Source organism: Limanda limanda, chromosome 17 (genome assembly GCF_963576545.1).
Source record: "Limanda limanda chromosome 17, fLimLim1.1, whole genome shotgun sequence".
NCBI classification, from domain to species: Eukaryota; Metazoa; Chordata; class Actinopteri; order Pleuronectiformes; family Pleuronectidae; genus Limanda; species Limanda limanda.
Window position 1 is genome coordinate 23,182,474 of NC_083652.1, and position 15,485 is coordinate 23,197,958.

General features: G+C 40.8%; 1 protein-coding gene across 1 annotated transcript; it reads left to right on the forward strand.

Moving 5' to 3' along the window:
- The first annotated feature begins 267 nt into the window (after positions 1-267).
- Positions 268-13,519, forward strand: LOC133022559 (myosin heavy chain, fast skeletal muscle-like). The gene is made up of 39 exons (XM_061089381.1): positions 268-474; positions 648-791; positions 880-1,036; positions 1,142-1,169; positions 1,257-1,371; positions 1,462-1,554; positions 1,696-1,759; positions 1,885-1,983; positions 2,077-2,180; positions 2,274-2,412; positions 2,693-2,811; positions 2,898-3,047; positions 3,629-3,799; positions 3,893-4,199; positions 4,989-5,065; positions 5,179-5,266; positions 5,349-5,466; positions 5,566-5,689; positions 5,786-5,922; positions 6,013-6,268; positions 6,443-6,685; positions 7,083-7,259; positions 7,384-7,529; positions 7,627-7,717; positions 7,814-8,203; positions 8,308-8,434; positions 8,553-8,671; positions 9,595-9,791; positions 9,886-10,069; positions 10,162-10,327; positions 10,421-10,545; positions 10,697-11,005; positions 11,923-12,126; positions 12,214-12,339; positions 12,423-12,593; positions 12,693-12,797; positions 12,872-12,967; positions 13,075-13,206; positions 13,499-13,519. The coding sequence occupies exons 1-39, from the start codon at positions 268-270 to the stop codon at positions 13,517-13,519; spliced, it is 5,826 nt and encodes a 1,941-aa protein (XP_060945364.1).
- The last annotated feature ends 1,966 nt before the right edge of the window (positions 13,520-15,485 follow it).

The following is a 15,485-nucleotide window of genomic DNA, read 5'->3' on the forward strand; positions in this document are numbered from 1 at the left end:
AGTTTAAAAAAAATTAAAGAAATGATCAAATGATTGATGAATGAATGAATGGTTAAGTAATACATTTTGCAGCAACAATTGTACTCATGTCTCACAATTTATCAATAGGTCTCAAAAGAACAGACCTGCCTGCATTCAATCTGCTCTTGGGACTACAGGAGGTACAGTTTATCTTCTTTGATATCCACCAATTCAAAACACCTCATCTGTAGAGCCTCCTGACAGCATTTTACCGACTCCTTATTTCCAGACACTGAAGGTGCCATCATGAGCACAGACGCAGAGATGGAGGCCTATGGCCCTGCATGTATTTATCTGCGGAAGTCAGAGAAAGAGAGGCTTGAGGCTCAGACCTCACCGTTTGATGCCAAAACTGCCTACTTTGTGGTCCATCCTCAGGAGATGTACCTCAAGGGTAAAGTCACCAAAAGAGAGGGTGGCAAAGTCACAGTTGAAACATTAGAAGGAAATAAGGTAAGTGTAATAATGTATCAAATTAAGCTCCACAAATGATCATAGAAATAATGGATACATAGAAAGTGTTCTCCAAAATACCTGAATAATACTTTGCTTTTGCTTTTGAGATTTAATGATATTAATATATAGTGTGCTATCTAATTTTTGCTTGATTGTAAATCCTATTTCAGACTCTTACTGTGAAAGAGGATGAAATCCATCCCATGAACCCTCCCAAGTATGACAAAATTGAGGACATGGCCATGATGACCCACCTCAACGAGCCTACTGTGCTGTATAACCTCAAAGAGCGTTTTTCATCATGGATGATCTATGTAAGCTGCAATCTTACAATGTGGTGTGTCTGTATATGTAAAGCCTTTGTGTCAAATCGAATAACGCTTTTCCTCTTTGGCACTTCAGACCTACTCTGGGCTGTTCTGTGTCGTTGTGAACCCCTACAAGTGGCTTCCTGTGTACGACACTATTGTTGTTAACGCGTACAGAGGAAAGAAGAGGATTGAGGCACCCCCCCACATCTTCTCTATCTCTGACAATGCCTATCAGTTCATGCTCACTGGTGAGACACATTCTTTTTTACCAGAGTTACCACATTAGTCAAGTAAATGTGCAAACAAGAGTCTTCAAAATAGTTTAAACTTGAGTGTGTATGTTTGTATTCTAGATCGTGAGAACCAGTCGGTCCTTATCACGTGAGTATTACACAACTTTTCAAGAAGATTTTTTGGAACCATTATGACTACATAGATACGTAAGTAAGGATATCATTTAATTCCCAGTGGAGAATCCGGTGCTGGAAAGACTGTCAACACCAAGCGTGTCATCCAGTACTTTGCAACAATTGCAGTCGCTACAGGAAAGCCGGGACAGAAAGTAGAAGCAAGCAAAATACAGGTAAAACTGGGTTGTCCGCGGAAACTCTTTATCACAGTTGATTGTTGCTTGATGACAGATTTTATACAACCTGATAATGACCCTATGTAGGGTTCGCTGGAAGATCAAATCATTGCAGCCAACCCTCTGCTTGAGGCCTATGGTAATGCCAAGACTGTGAGGAATGACAACTCCTCACGTTTTGTAAGTGTTAATTTTATGGGCCTTCACGTGCTGTAACTATCCTACACTTAATGTAACTTTGACTTATACTGACATTTTCTTATTATCCTTTTGTTTGCTACAGTTAAAAAAAATGATTTTATTACTACTCTGGCACTCTAGGGTAAATTCATCAGAATCCACTTTGGTACTTCTGGAAAGCTGGCTTCAGCTGATATTGAAACTTGTAAGTAGCGACCATGGTGTAACTCATGACTCGTGGGAAGTTAAATGTGGTTTTTAACAAACTAAACAAGAAAACCTAAAAAAACAATTATCCAGCATTCCGTAATTGAATTGGTATTTTCTTAGATCTGCTGGAGAAGTCCCGTGTCACCTTCCAGTTGTCGGCTGAGAGGAGCTACCATATCTTCTATCAGCTGATGACAGGCCACAAGCCGGAGCTGCTGGGTATGACGAAACATGGAGAACAGGAAGTTGTAGTTGGAATTAAGACGCTGTTACACGAGGACTGATTAAAAGATTTCTTCTGTTCTTTTGTAGAGGCTCTTCTGATCACCACCAACCCCTATGACTACCACATGATCAGTCAGGGTGAAATCACTGTCAAAAGCATTAATGATATAGAGGAGTTCATTGCAACAGATGTAAGTTGATAGCAATTGGTATAATAATGCTAGAGGGCAGATGGCAAAATAACAGATTTTCTTAAAAAATGATTTGCTGTGCATGGATTGCAGACTGCTATTGACATCTTGGGCTTCACCGGTGATGAGAAATTTGGAATATACAAGCTGACTGGTGCTGTGATGCATCATGGCAACATGAAATTCAAGCAGAAGCAACGTGAGGAGCAGGGTGAACCTGATGGCACTGAGGGTAAATATATTAATAGTTTAATATCATCATTTTTACACTACAGCAGATTTCATAAGGTTAACCTACAATATATAAACTACTACATTTTTACACAACTTATACAGTGAGAGTGTTATTTTAACATTATCAATCTACTAAAATGGTGGATTTTATTGGTTGAATTCAAAACAGCTACGAGGAAGGTGTGCTGATCTAGTATATCATGATTTCAAACCAATTTAATGAAGATAAATAGCATTGACAAACTGTAACTATCAAAACATTTATTTTTTCCAATCAGTGGCTGATAAAATCGCTTACCTTGTGGGCTTGAACTCGGCTGACATGCTGAAATGTCTGTGCTATCCAAGAGTCAAGGTTGGAAATGAGATGGTGACCAAAGGTCAAACCGTTCCACAGGTAAAATGACTCACAAAAAGTAATATGTTTAAAAATGAAGTAATGTGCATCAAGAAAAACTGATTGAATTTCACCCCCGTTACTAGATCAACAATGCTGTCTCAGCTCTGTGCAAGTCTATCTATGAGAAAATGTTCTTGTGGATGGTCATCCGTATCAATGAGATGCTCGACACAAAGCAGCCAAGACAATTCTTCATCGGTGTGCTGGATATCGCTGGATTTGAGATCTTTGATGTGAGTATTTGCAGAACCTTTGAGTTACATCACAAGCCAACAGTGTTTCTCTATGTGACTAATTACATTTAATATAATTTTCAAGGTCTCTGCCCTACTATGTTAAGTGCCGTGTGTAAAATTCCCTGCTGGAGCACGGTAGACGTCAGAGCACATCACTTGTGTTCTGCTATCGAGACTTTTTGCACATGCACACAGCTCATGTTCAGTAGCCAACTTACCTAGAGATCAGTAATCTCCCTCGCCTGGCAGGTACGCTCGGCAAATTTGTTAAATATCATTTTTTGAACTGTGTGTGGCGGTGACAAACAAATCCACCACTAACTTCTGCCAGGATTGCAGCCACTCCCGTTTGGAATAAGTGGATGTTTGGAAATAAATGTTCATCTGAAGAAGTTTAGTTCCTGCGTTTTCTCGCAGCAACTAAACGTAAAATTTGGTCAGTTGTGCACAGCCAGAATACTGCACCCACAATGTTGCTTACACCTTGAGATAAGAGATGATGTATATTATGATTTTATGCTATCCAAATAATATTGAATTGATTTAAATTTAAATCAATTATTTTTTGAAAATTACAGTACAACAGCTTGGAGCAGCTTTGCATCAACTTCACCAATGAGAAACTGCAACAGTTCTTCAACCACCACATGTTTGTTCTGGAGCAAGAGGAGTACAAGAAAGAAGGCATTATTTGGGAGTTCATTGACTTTGGTATGGACTTGGCTGCCTGCATTGAGCTTATTGAGAAGGTAAGACGAGCCAGTCATGTTGCACTTAAATCATGTTTACTGATTTTATGCTAAATTGTTCTTTCTTATTAATATCATATTATTTCCTTTCAGCCAATGGGCATCTTTTCCATCCTTGAAGAGGAGTGCATGTTCCCCAAGGCAACAGACGTCTCTTTCAAGAACAAGCTATATGATCAGCACCTGAGCAAGACCAAGGCCTTTGAGAAGCCCAAACCTGCAAAGGGCAAGGCTGAGGCTCACTTCTCCCTGGTTCACTACGCCGGTACAGTGGACTACAACATCACTGGCTGGCTGGAAAAGAACAAGGACCCACTGAACGACTCAGTTGTTCAGCTGTACCAGAAATCTGCGAACAAACTGCTTGCTCTTCTGTACGCATCCCATTTTGCAGCTGATGGTAAGGAGCAAAAGGTTTGGCTATGTGCTAATTCAGTTTAATTTAGATTTGTGGCTTCCTTTTAGTCCAGGCAAAGTAGCCCATTTTGGAGCCAAAAATAGAAGTAATTGTAAAATAATTTTTTCAGCATAGATCATTTCTATGAGGTGTCCAGAACAACATACTAAAAGTCCTAAGAAATCCTAGTTGAGGAAATATGTTTAATTCTCATCAATGTGTGCCAATAAGGCCCGGCAACAATACACCCCAAAAAGACTATTTTTTTCATTTACTCCAATCAAAATAAAACTTTACACAATGAAAGTACCCATGAAACGTAACATTTTTTGTTACACAAGTTTCTTTTGAAATGAATTTGACAAGCACATGAGCTCCACACTTATTGAATATGTCCTAATTTGCATAGGCAAACACCATTCATATGTATTACAAATACATACATAAATTAATTTTCAAAGAAACTTGTAATACAAAAAATGTTACGTTTCATGGCTACTTTCATTGTGTAAAGTTTCATTTTGATAGGAGTAAAGGAAAAAAATAGTCTTTTTGGGGTGTATTGTTGCCTTATTGGCACATTGATGAGAATTAAACATATTTCCTCAACTAGAATTTCTTAGGACTTTTAGTATGTTGTTCTGGACACCTCATAGAAATGATCTATGCTGAAAAAAATTATTTTACAATTAGTCGGTCGGAAAACGCTACTTTGCCTGGACTATTTGTGAAATAAACCCAGACACTGAATCCAGACTTTAATATTTGGTGATACTATATTTTACAAAACAGAGGCTGCTGCTAGTGGCAAGAAAGGTGGTGCAAAGAAGAAGGGTGGTTCCTTCCAGACTGTGTCTGCTCTTTTCAGGGTATTTAACATTCACATTAACCATAACATAAATACATAATCTAATCACATTGGTTTACTAATTGCAGTTTTGTTTCAATTAATCAATTTGAATTAAATTTGTCAATCTCACAGGAGAACTTGGGCAAGCTGATGACCAACTTGAGGAGCACTCATCCTCACTTTGTGCGATGCCTGATTCCCAATGAGTCAAAGACCCCAGGTAAGAAGCCCTCATTCCTACTTACTGAATGTCATGTTACACAGTGGTCCAATGTCCAACTACTTCAATTTGCAACCCTCAGGTCTGATGGAGAACTTCTTGGTCATCCACCAGCTGAGGTGCAACGGTGTGCTGGAGGGCATCAGAATCTGCAGAAAGGGTTTCCCCAGCAGAATCCTCTACGGTGACTTCAAGCAGAGGTGACTTTTTTAGAAGAGACAATGAAAATTATTGCGATGAAGTTACCTCACGCCAATAGGTGAGGTACATAAAAATATCAACATAATAATATTTTGTAGATACAAAGTACTGAACGCCAGCGTCATCCCTGAGGGACAGTTCATTGACAACAAGAAATGCGCAGAGAAGCTGTTGGGCTCCATTGATGTGGACCACACGCAGTACAAGTTTGGGCACACAAAGGTACAATTCTATAGAAAATATCAATGGCTATAAGTGTCAAAATCCTGTCATATCTATGTGTTCTGAAAATCTATTTCCTTGACATTGGCAAAATAGGTGTTCTTCAAAGCTGGTCTGCTGGGTACCCTGGAGGAATTGAGAGATGACAAACTGGCTAAGCTGGTGACCATGACTCAGGCCTTCTGCAGAGGATTCCTCAGCAGGACAGAGTTTGTTAAGATGGTGGAAAGGAGGTAGGTTTCCTCAATACTGAATTGCTCATTTAATTTACAAGGTGTAATGTTGTAACAATAATAACACAAAAATAAATGTTATTTCTGTAGAGATGCAGTCTTCACCCTTCAGTACAACATTCGTTCATTCATGAATGTGAAGAATTGGCCGTGGATGTCTCTGTACTTCAAGATCAAGCCTCTTCTGAAGAGTGCTGAGACTGAGAAGGAATTGAGTCAGATGAAGGAGAACTATGGAAAGATGCAGTCTGACCTGACTACTGCCCTGGCCAAGAAGAAGGAACTAGAAGAGAAGATGGTTTCCCTGATGCAGGAGAAGAATGACCTGCAACTGCAAGTGGCTTCGGTACGTAAAGTGTACGATTTATTAGGTATACACATTGTCTACATGCTCAATGAAAGTTTAATTACACTATCATCCTCTGACTTTCTGTGGACCTTACTAAAGTTGTATGTGAATTGAATGAATAATTAGCATTTAAAAAATGTAAAGTAATCAAATTATCTTATTGTACTGTAGGAAGGGGACAATCTCACAGATGCTGAGGAAAGGTGTGAAGGGCTCATTAAGAGCAAAATCCAGCTTGAGGCCAAACTCAAAGAGACATCTGAGAGACTGGAGGATGAAGAGGAAATGAATGCTGAGCTGACTGCCAAGAAGAGGAAGCTGGAGGATGAATGCTCTGAGCTGAAGAAGGACATTGATGACCTGGAGCTCACCTTGGCTAAAGTGGAGAAGGAGAAACATGCCACAGAAAACAAGGTGCAGTTTATTTTTACTGTCTATTGCATAAAAATATTATTGTTACTGTTGTTATGTATTGCTGTGCCCTTTTGACTTATTACACTTTAAAAGTTCAGTGTTTCCCTCAGTGTGTTTCATCTAAATTGTACAAATTGTTGTTTACTTTGCCCTAGATTGGGCTCTTTATGTTTAAACACTCTATATTTACATCAGTAGGAGGTCTTCCCTATGGAAGCTGTTTTTAGTAGGAGTCCAGACTGGACAAACTAAACACCTTTTGAGTTCCTTTTGACAACTGAAGGCTAACACAGGGTCTCTTTCATATTTGGAAAGAGAGGGTGAGGTGAAGGGTATAAGCTGCAACGTTACCACTAGATGTCACAAAATTGTACATGCTGAACATTTAAACCATCAGGTAAAAAACCTGACAGAGGAAATGGCGTGCCAAGATGAGTCCATTGCCAAGTTGACCAAGGAGAAGAAAGCCCTCCAAGAGAGCCACCAGCAAACACTGGACGATCTCCAGGCAGAGGAAGACAAAGTCAACACTCTGACCAAGGCCAAGACAAAGCTGGAACAGCAAGTGGATGATGTAAGAAAACATTTGTTTTGACTGTTTTGAAGTTTTTCATGTAATGATATGAATGACTTTTGGTTCACGTGTTCTATATCTAAGATGCCTCAATCACTAAAATCATTAAAACTGTTAATAATAGCTTGAGGGATCACTGGAGCAAGAGAAGAAGCTGCGCATGGACCTTGAGAGAGCCAAGAGGAAGCTTGAGGGAGACCTGAAACTGTCCCAGGAATCCGTCATGGATCTGGAGAATGACAAGCAGCAGTCTGATGAGAAAATCAAGAAGTGGGGTTTTCACACACTGCATGCATCAAACTGTTCTGTTCTCTTCTTCATCAGAAACAAAACACTGACTGAATAAGATTTTACTTTCCTATTACAGGAAGGACTTTGAGATCAGTCAGCTTCTCAGCAAGATTGAGGATGAACAGTCCCTTGGTAATCAGCTTCAGAAGAAGATCAAGGAACTTCAGGTAGCCTAATGTTATTTGACACAAATATTAGATTCCAAAAATCTGAAATGTCTCCTTATCAATAGCGTTTTCTGATGTTACTGTCATCAAATCCAGGCTCGCATTGAAGAGCTGGAGGAGGAGATTGAGGCTGAGAGGGCTGCTAGGGCCAAGGTTGAGAAACAGAGAGCTGACCTCTCCAGGGAACTTGAGGAGATCAGCGAGAGGCTTGAGGAAGCTGGTGGAGCAACAGCCTCTCAGATTGAGATGAACAAGAAGCGTGAGGCTGAGTTCCAGAAGCTGCGTCGCGACCTAGAGGAGTCAACCCTGCAGCATGAAGCTACCGCATCAGCTCTACGCAAGAAGCAGGCTGACAGTGTTGCAGAGTTGGGTGAGCAGATCGACAACCTCCAGCGGGTTAAGCAGAAGCTGGAGAAGGAAAAGAGCGAGTACAAGATGGAGATTGATGATCTTTCCAGCAACATGGAAGCAGTTGCCAAAGCAAAGGTGTGCAAAATCAAAATATATATATATAATCACACACTATTTCAACATACTGTATAAATATGTTTTTAAAATAATGAATCATATCAATTACTGTTTGATTTCAGGCCAATCTGGAGAAAATGTGCAGAACTCTTGAAGATCAACTAAGTGAAATTAAATCCAAAAATGACGAGAATGTTCGCCAGCTCAATGACATAAGTGCACAGAGGGCAAGACTGCAAACAGAGAATGGTGAGTAAATCAATCCCTTCTTCCAAAATAAGAGAAGACTTAGTTATTGAAGTCACTTTCAGCTATATTTCAAGTGTGAAAGGATCCACTAAAAACCTGTTCTTACTTGTTTCTTCAGGCGAGTTCTCTCGCCAGGTCGAAGAGAAAGAAGCTCTTGTTTCACAGCTCACCAGAGGAAAACAGGCTTACACTCAGCAGATAGAAGAGCTTAAGAGACACATTGAGGAGGAAGTAAAGGTATGAGATCTTATGCATTGCCCAATTTATAATGCAATGTGTCTCTAAGGCACAACTGTGGACTTCAATGTGTGCGGTTTACAGGGGGGTACTACAGTATATAGTTCCAATAAATTCCAATTGGCCACCTTCCATCCTGTGCATACAACTAAGGATTGATAGTTTCAAGTCCATAATAGAGCCTGACCGATAGGATGGATGGATAATAACAGCTAATATCTTCCCGACCTAAAATGAGCTACTTGACTGTCAAAACCCATGTGAAATTCATACTTGACTAAAGATGTTTTCATGATACAGCTTTGCTCCCGAGGTCTTTATATACACATAAGCTCATCACATAATTTGAATAACTCACACACACTCACAATTTCAGCTATCATAAAAAACCTGATTGTACAAGCTTTGTTGTGTGTTACTCAAAAGTAAAATTGCTGTCAAACCAGACCAGATCTTTCTTAATTGTTACTGCAAAGTAGCCCAGCTAATTGTTACTGCACAGTAGCCTATCCTGGATGAGGAACAGAACAAAATGATTTTCACACACCTGTCTAAGTTCTTTGGATGTAGTTAAGGTGGAGCATGCATCGCTGACAGTAAAGGTAAAGGCTGAAGTCACAGGTTGATCCTGTAAATCAGCAATTAGCATTTAGCCAGACTTAGCATGTACCTGGTGATCAGACGTCATGGCGGGTGTGTTAGAGTCACGTCACTTCACATGGTTGCTGGGCGGTGCATCACATCTGCAGCTTCCTTCCTGCAGCTCTACTTAGTACTAATATTTGCATGCACAGGGGGAAAAGTAAATTAGTTTAAAGTAAATGTAACTCGTTACTTCCGCCTAACTTGACTTTGGGTATATATTCAACAGTTTGTTAACATAATCTATTTACACTTTCATGCTGCTTGTTATTAATCCATAGGCCAAGAACGCCCTGGCCCACGCCGTTCAGTCATCCCGCCATGACTGCGATCTGCTCAGAGAGCAGTTTGAGGAGGAGCAGGAGGCCAAGGCTGAGCTCCAGAGAGGCATGTCCAAGGCCAACAGTGAGGTGGCTCAGTGGAGAAGCAAATATGAGACTGATGCTATCCAGCGCACCGAGGAACTGGAGGAGGCCAAGTACATGAATCCTTCTTACTTGATCATTCCATTATTTGGCATTCATATATTAAATTTGCATCATTAAATTTAAATGTATTCTTCTTCGTGACAGGAAAAAGCTTGCCCAGCGCCTGCAGGATGCTGAGGAGTCCATCGAGGCTGTGAACTCCAAGTGTGCCTCTTTGGAGAAGACCAAGCAGAGGCTGCAGGCTGAGGTGGAGGACCTCATGATCGATGTGGAGAGAGCTAATTCAATGGCTGCCAACCTTGACAAGAAGCAGAGGAACTTTGACAAGGTAACTAATTAAACTGGGAATCAAACCCAGTTTTATCAGAAGAAACGCATACCTGTATTAACTGATCGTTTAATCAACCTACTCAAACCTAGGTCCTGTCAGAATGGAAACAGAAGTATGAAGAGGGCCAGTCTGAGCTGGAAGGATCCCTGAAGGAGGCTCGCTCCCTCAGCACTGAACTGTTCAAGATGAAGAACTCTTATGAGGAGTGTCTGGATCAGTTGGAGACATTGAAGAGAGAGAATAAGAACCTGCAGCGTACATCAACTATTATCTTTATTAAATGCAAATATTAATTTATAGCTGGTTGTGAATAGTCTAACTATGGTTGTCCTTGTATTTGTTTTGCAGAGGAGATCTCAGACCTGACTGAACAGATTGGTGAGACTGGAAAGAGCATCCATGAGCTTGAAAAGGCCAAAAAGACTGTTGAAACTGAGAAGACAGAAATTCAGACTGCACTGGAAGAAGCAGAGGTATTTCCTCCTAAGTTTTTTGTTAATCGGAACAATAAATGTAATATTTCTCTAATGGTGCCCTTCATTTAACTATTTTCGATTATGTTTTGTTATCATTAAAGAGCTGTCATTTTGGTACATATCTTTATTTAGCCGCTTGATCTTGCAGGGCACACTGGAGCATGAGGAGTCCAAGATTCTCCGTGTCCAGCTTGAGCTCAACCAGATCAAAGGTGAGGTTGACAGGAAGCTGGCAGAGAAGGATGAGGAGATGGAGCAGATCAAGAGGAACAGCCAGAGGGTGATGGACTCCATGCAGACCACTCTTGATTCTGAGGTCAGGAGCAGGAACGATGCCCTGAGAGTCAAGAAGAAGATGGAGGGAGACCTGAATGAGATGGAGGTTCAGCTGAGCCACGCCAACAGGCAGGCTGCTGAGGCCCAGAAACAACTGAGGAACATCCAGGGACAGCTCAAGGTGAGGTTTGTTTTGATTGTTGACTGAAAAAGAGAAAAACTGAAATATCACATGGTCATAAGTATTCAGACCCTTTGCTCAGTATTGAGTAGAAGCCTTTTGAGCTAGTACAGCCATGAGTCTTCTTGGGAATGATGCAACAAGTTTTTCCTTGGCCAGATCTGTGCCTTGCCACAATTCTGTCTCTGAGCTCCTTGGGCAGTTCCTTCGACCTCATGATTCTCATTTGCTCTGACATGCACTGTGAGCTGTAAGGTCTTATATAGACAGGTGTGTGCCGTTCCTAATCAAGTCCAATCAGTTTAATTAAACACAGCTGGACTCCAATGAAGGAGTAGAACCATCTCAAGGAGGATCAGAAGAAATGGACAGAATGTGAGTTCAATATGAGTGTCACAGCAAAGGGTCTGAATACTTATGACCATAAATTGCTGCAATGAAACAAAGAGTGAAATATTTAAAGGGGTCTGAATACTTTCCGTACCCACTGTACATCTTGCATACAACACTGAGCTATTAAAGTAATTCACAGATTCATGTTTTTATTTTAAACATACATGTAGAAGAGACAGTGAATCCTCAAGCTATCTGTGGATGGCACACATACTCCCACATTAGTTAGATGTCGGACCCTGATGGGTAGCACACAACTTATCTAATCTTAGATGGATGGAGGTTGTCAGGCAGAGGGTCAAATCAGCCTCACAATATGTTGGATGCATGTTTATGTGTATTGAAAGACATTTAAATTCGTGAAAAAAAAAAAATTCTAAAAAAAAATAATTGTCTAATCAATCAAAGATTTCGCGACCCCCCTGCAGTACCTCTGCGGACCCCCTAGGGGTCGCGGACCCCCTGTTGAAGACCTCTGCCATAGAGGAAAGAAAGTTAACATCTTTTCCACTTTTTATCATCAGGATGCCCTATTGCACCTTGATGACGCTGTCAGAGGACAGGAGGACATGAAGGAGCAGGTTGCCATGGTGGAGCGCAGAAATGGTCTGATGCTGGCTGAGATTGAGGAGCTGAGAGTCGCTCTGGAGCAGACAGAGAGAGGACGCAAAGTGGCTGAGCAGGAGCTGGTTGATGCTTGTGAGCGTGTTGGCCTGCTTCACTCTCAGGTTGGTTTTCGGTCATTGAACAGAAAAAGAAAATTATTAAAAACACTGTAGATATTATAATAAACGTGACTTTTCTCAAACATCCAGAACACCAGTCTGCTGAACACCAAGAAGAAGCTGGAGACTGACTTTGTCCAGGTTCAGGGTGAAGTTGATGACGCTGTTCAGGAAGCAAGGAATGCTGAGGAGAAAGCCAAAAAGGCTATCACTGATGTGAGTTAACATCTCAATCTCAATACATGGTTTTAAGGCTTATACCAAATATAACTCTTACTGGAGACCATTTATCATTTCAGGCTGCCATGATGGCTGAGGAGCTGAAGAAGGAGCAGGACACCAGTTCTCATCTGGAGAGGATGAAGAAGAACCTGGAGGTCACAGTCAAGGACCTGCAGCACCGTCTGGATGAGGCTGAGAACCTCGCCATGAAGGGTGGCAAGAAGCAGCTCCAGAAACTGGAGTCCAGGGTATGAAATGTCTAAAAATTCAACTTTAAATGCAACAATCTTTATCTGCTTTCAAATCCTTCTACAAAACTTTGATTGTTTTTTATTATCTAATTACAGGTGCGTGAGCTGGAGGCTGAAGTTGAGGCCGAGCAGAGACGTGGAGCTGATGCTGTTAAAGGAGTCCGCAAATATGAGAGGAGAGTGAAGGAGCTCACCTACCAGGTATAAACTTGACTAAAAATTATACATTACTTTGAGGTGTATTCTCTTTCACTTACATGAATTAATTTGCACAGACTGAGGAGGACAAGAAGAATGTGAGCAGGCTTCAGGATCTGGTGGACAAGCTGCAGCTTAAAGTCAAGGCTTACAAGAGACAGTCTGAGGAGGCTGTAAGTTAAATCTACATTTAACTTAACAACCTAACATTTACATCAGTTGAGTTAAAAATCTTATTTCATCGTGAATAAATTCATCAATATAAATAAATCCTTTGCAGGAGGAGCTGGCCAACACTCATATGTCCAGGTGCAGGAAGGTTCAGCACGAGCTGGAAGAGGCTCAGGAGCGAGCTGACATCTCTGAGACTCAGGTCAACAAGCTGAGAGCCAAGAGCCGGGATTCTGGAAAGGTAACATTCTTTTTGACATCATGACGACATAAGCTACTGCATATATCCATAACAAAATGAAATTCAAAAAGAAAATATGTACATGCATAATAAACTCTGAAATTATGAACAAGTTGCAGTGAGCTATTCCAAAAGTAATATAGGGGATAACAAGTCAACATCACTGCAAGATATATAACTGCAAGATATATATAACAAGTACACAGTGAATGTGAGAGTATTCCTCCTATAATACTGTACATTCCTTCAAACAGCGCCTCCAAAATTAATGATCTCTCCTTCTTTCTTTCAGGGAACTGACTCGGCTGAATAAGATGCAAGATCCAGCTGAGGCCTTTCAACCAAGCTCATGCAATATGGCGTGAATTTCCTTCTTTAAATCTTCAATAAATATTTCAACTTACACAATTGTTGTTTTCTTCTTAATGCTTGTGGGACACTAAGCCAAAAGTCACAGGGAAAAGTGACATGACCGTGTATTATAACAGTGTGCTTGAATGTGATGTCCAAAATTACAAGTCAAGATGCATCATATATTTACTGAAAACATGTAATAATAAACAATAGATGTACAAATTGATCTACATTAATGAATAATGTTACAAGTTGAGTGAAGGTTGTTATTAACCCAAACAGTCTTTGTTCTTCGCCAATTGTGTGCATGAACTAATAAAGCACAAACACGAACAGCTTATCAGGTTTAAATTAAGGTTTTTCTGTTTTTTATTGTTATTGTTTCACACAGTTTGCCAGAGTTGTGGGTTAAATTACAGCCAAGCTACAGTTTCTCTCTTTGGATAAGCAGCTAAAGCAGTATAACATAATTTAACAGCATACAAAGCGTTTACATTTGAAAAAGCAATGCAATTAGTTCTCAGCCAAACCACTCATTTACACACAATGTGTATCAACATATATATGAAATATTTGCCCAGCAAAATAAAACAGAATCATCTTGAGCTAATCTTGAGAATCAAAAACACTAACTAATGACATTTCACATTTCTTCTTAATCATGTTCCTCAAAAGAAAATTTACAGTGTCGCAAACCTGACTATTGTTTATTGCCACCATCCTTCCTATCTTTCTTTCCCTTTCCCTTTCCTTCCCCTGTCTTGTCCCTTCCCCTTCCAGGATCCCCTTTGGGACTTTGTCCTGCTTCAGCCATCGCTCTCTGCAGCTGGGCCATGTGAACCTTCTCAATCAGAGAGAAGCAGTCGTCATCTGGGCTGATAAGTGGGCTTGAAGTTCCAGCATGTGCTCTGCCGGTTGCACTCGGGTTAGGAGATGAAGGTCTTGAGCGAGATTTCCTGGGACTTGCGTGGCTTGGAGAGCCGTGCCTGGACTTCACATCGTCTTTTGGGACGAGGTTTAAGTTGAAGGACAGGGGTCGGCCATGTCCTGGGCTGAGGGGAATCACAAAGGAATCTCCTGGTGCTCCTAGAGTGAGGAAGACCTCTGGGAATGTACACTGTTGAACAGCATCCTCCTGTCCCTTTGATAGATATAAGGGTCAAATTAGCATTGATTAAGACTTACAGCTTTTTCAAGACAATAATGCAGTACAGCTTACCTGCTGTGGTGTGAAACTCATTGATACCCTCACTGTAACCTGTAAAACAAAACAAGTGATTGTTCAAAACAGCGTCTAAGGTTTCACAATGATTGGCCTTTCATGAAAGCTTTAGACTAGACCAGACTTTAAAATCACTTCCAGCAGCAAGTGGTCAGACGTGCACCTTATTGCTGAAACTCACAAAGAAAGGAGCTTGACTCCATCCCCTACATCTGTTTTTATTTGAGGTAAACATGTTACCTGTGCTGGAGAGTGGAGATTCTTCTGATATTCAGTTTCAGGGGTAAATGACGCAGATCTGGGCAGGCCAGATGCTGCATTGACCATTTGGGGTTGAGTGGTCGGTCCGCCCTTCCTCGGTGTAGTTGGTGTACTTTCAGCCACGGTGATGAGTGGAGGGCAGGCCTTATAAGAAAAATGAAAACAATAGGCAATTGAGCTCTCAAGTATTTCATTATAATAGCTGTGACTTCTTTTGAGGTTATTGTGGGTTAAAGGCTAAAGTGTAAGGCAAATATTGCTGTGTTAGCTTGCTTTTATTCTCTACAGATGTTACAGATGTGTGTCCATAGTTCTAGAGTTGAGATCCATGTAATCGAGCCCTAAAGAGGCTCCGAAGAATCATATGGCACGATGTTTCTGTCATGAGTTCGACTTTTGTTTGTCAAAGGAATGTGTCACGTCACAACCTGCATACCACTCA

Bases quoted from the DNA above. Each gene is read 5' to 3' on its own strand.
- LOC133022559 (XM_061089381.1), top strand. From the start codon at position 268: ATGAGCACAGACGCAGAGATGGAGGCCTATGGCCCTGCATGTATTTAT. The intron at 6,686-7,082 runs GTGCAGTTTATT...TTAAACCATCAG, and splicing joins AACATGCCACAGAAAACAAG to GTAAAAAACCTGACAGAGGA. The intron at 12,968-13,074 runs GTAAGTTAAATC...AATCCTTTGCAG, and splicing joins AGAGACAGTCTGAGGAGGCT to GAGGAGCTGGCCAACACTCA.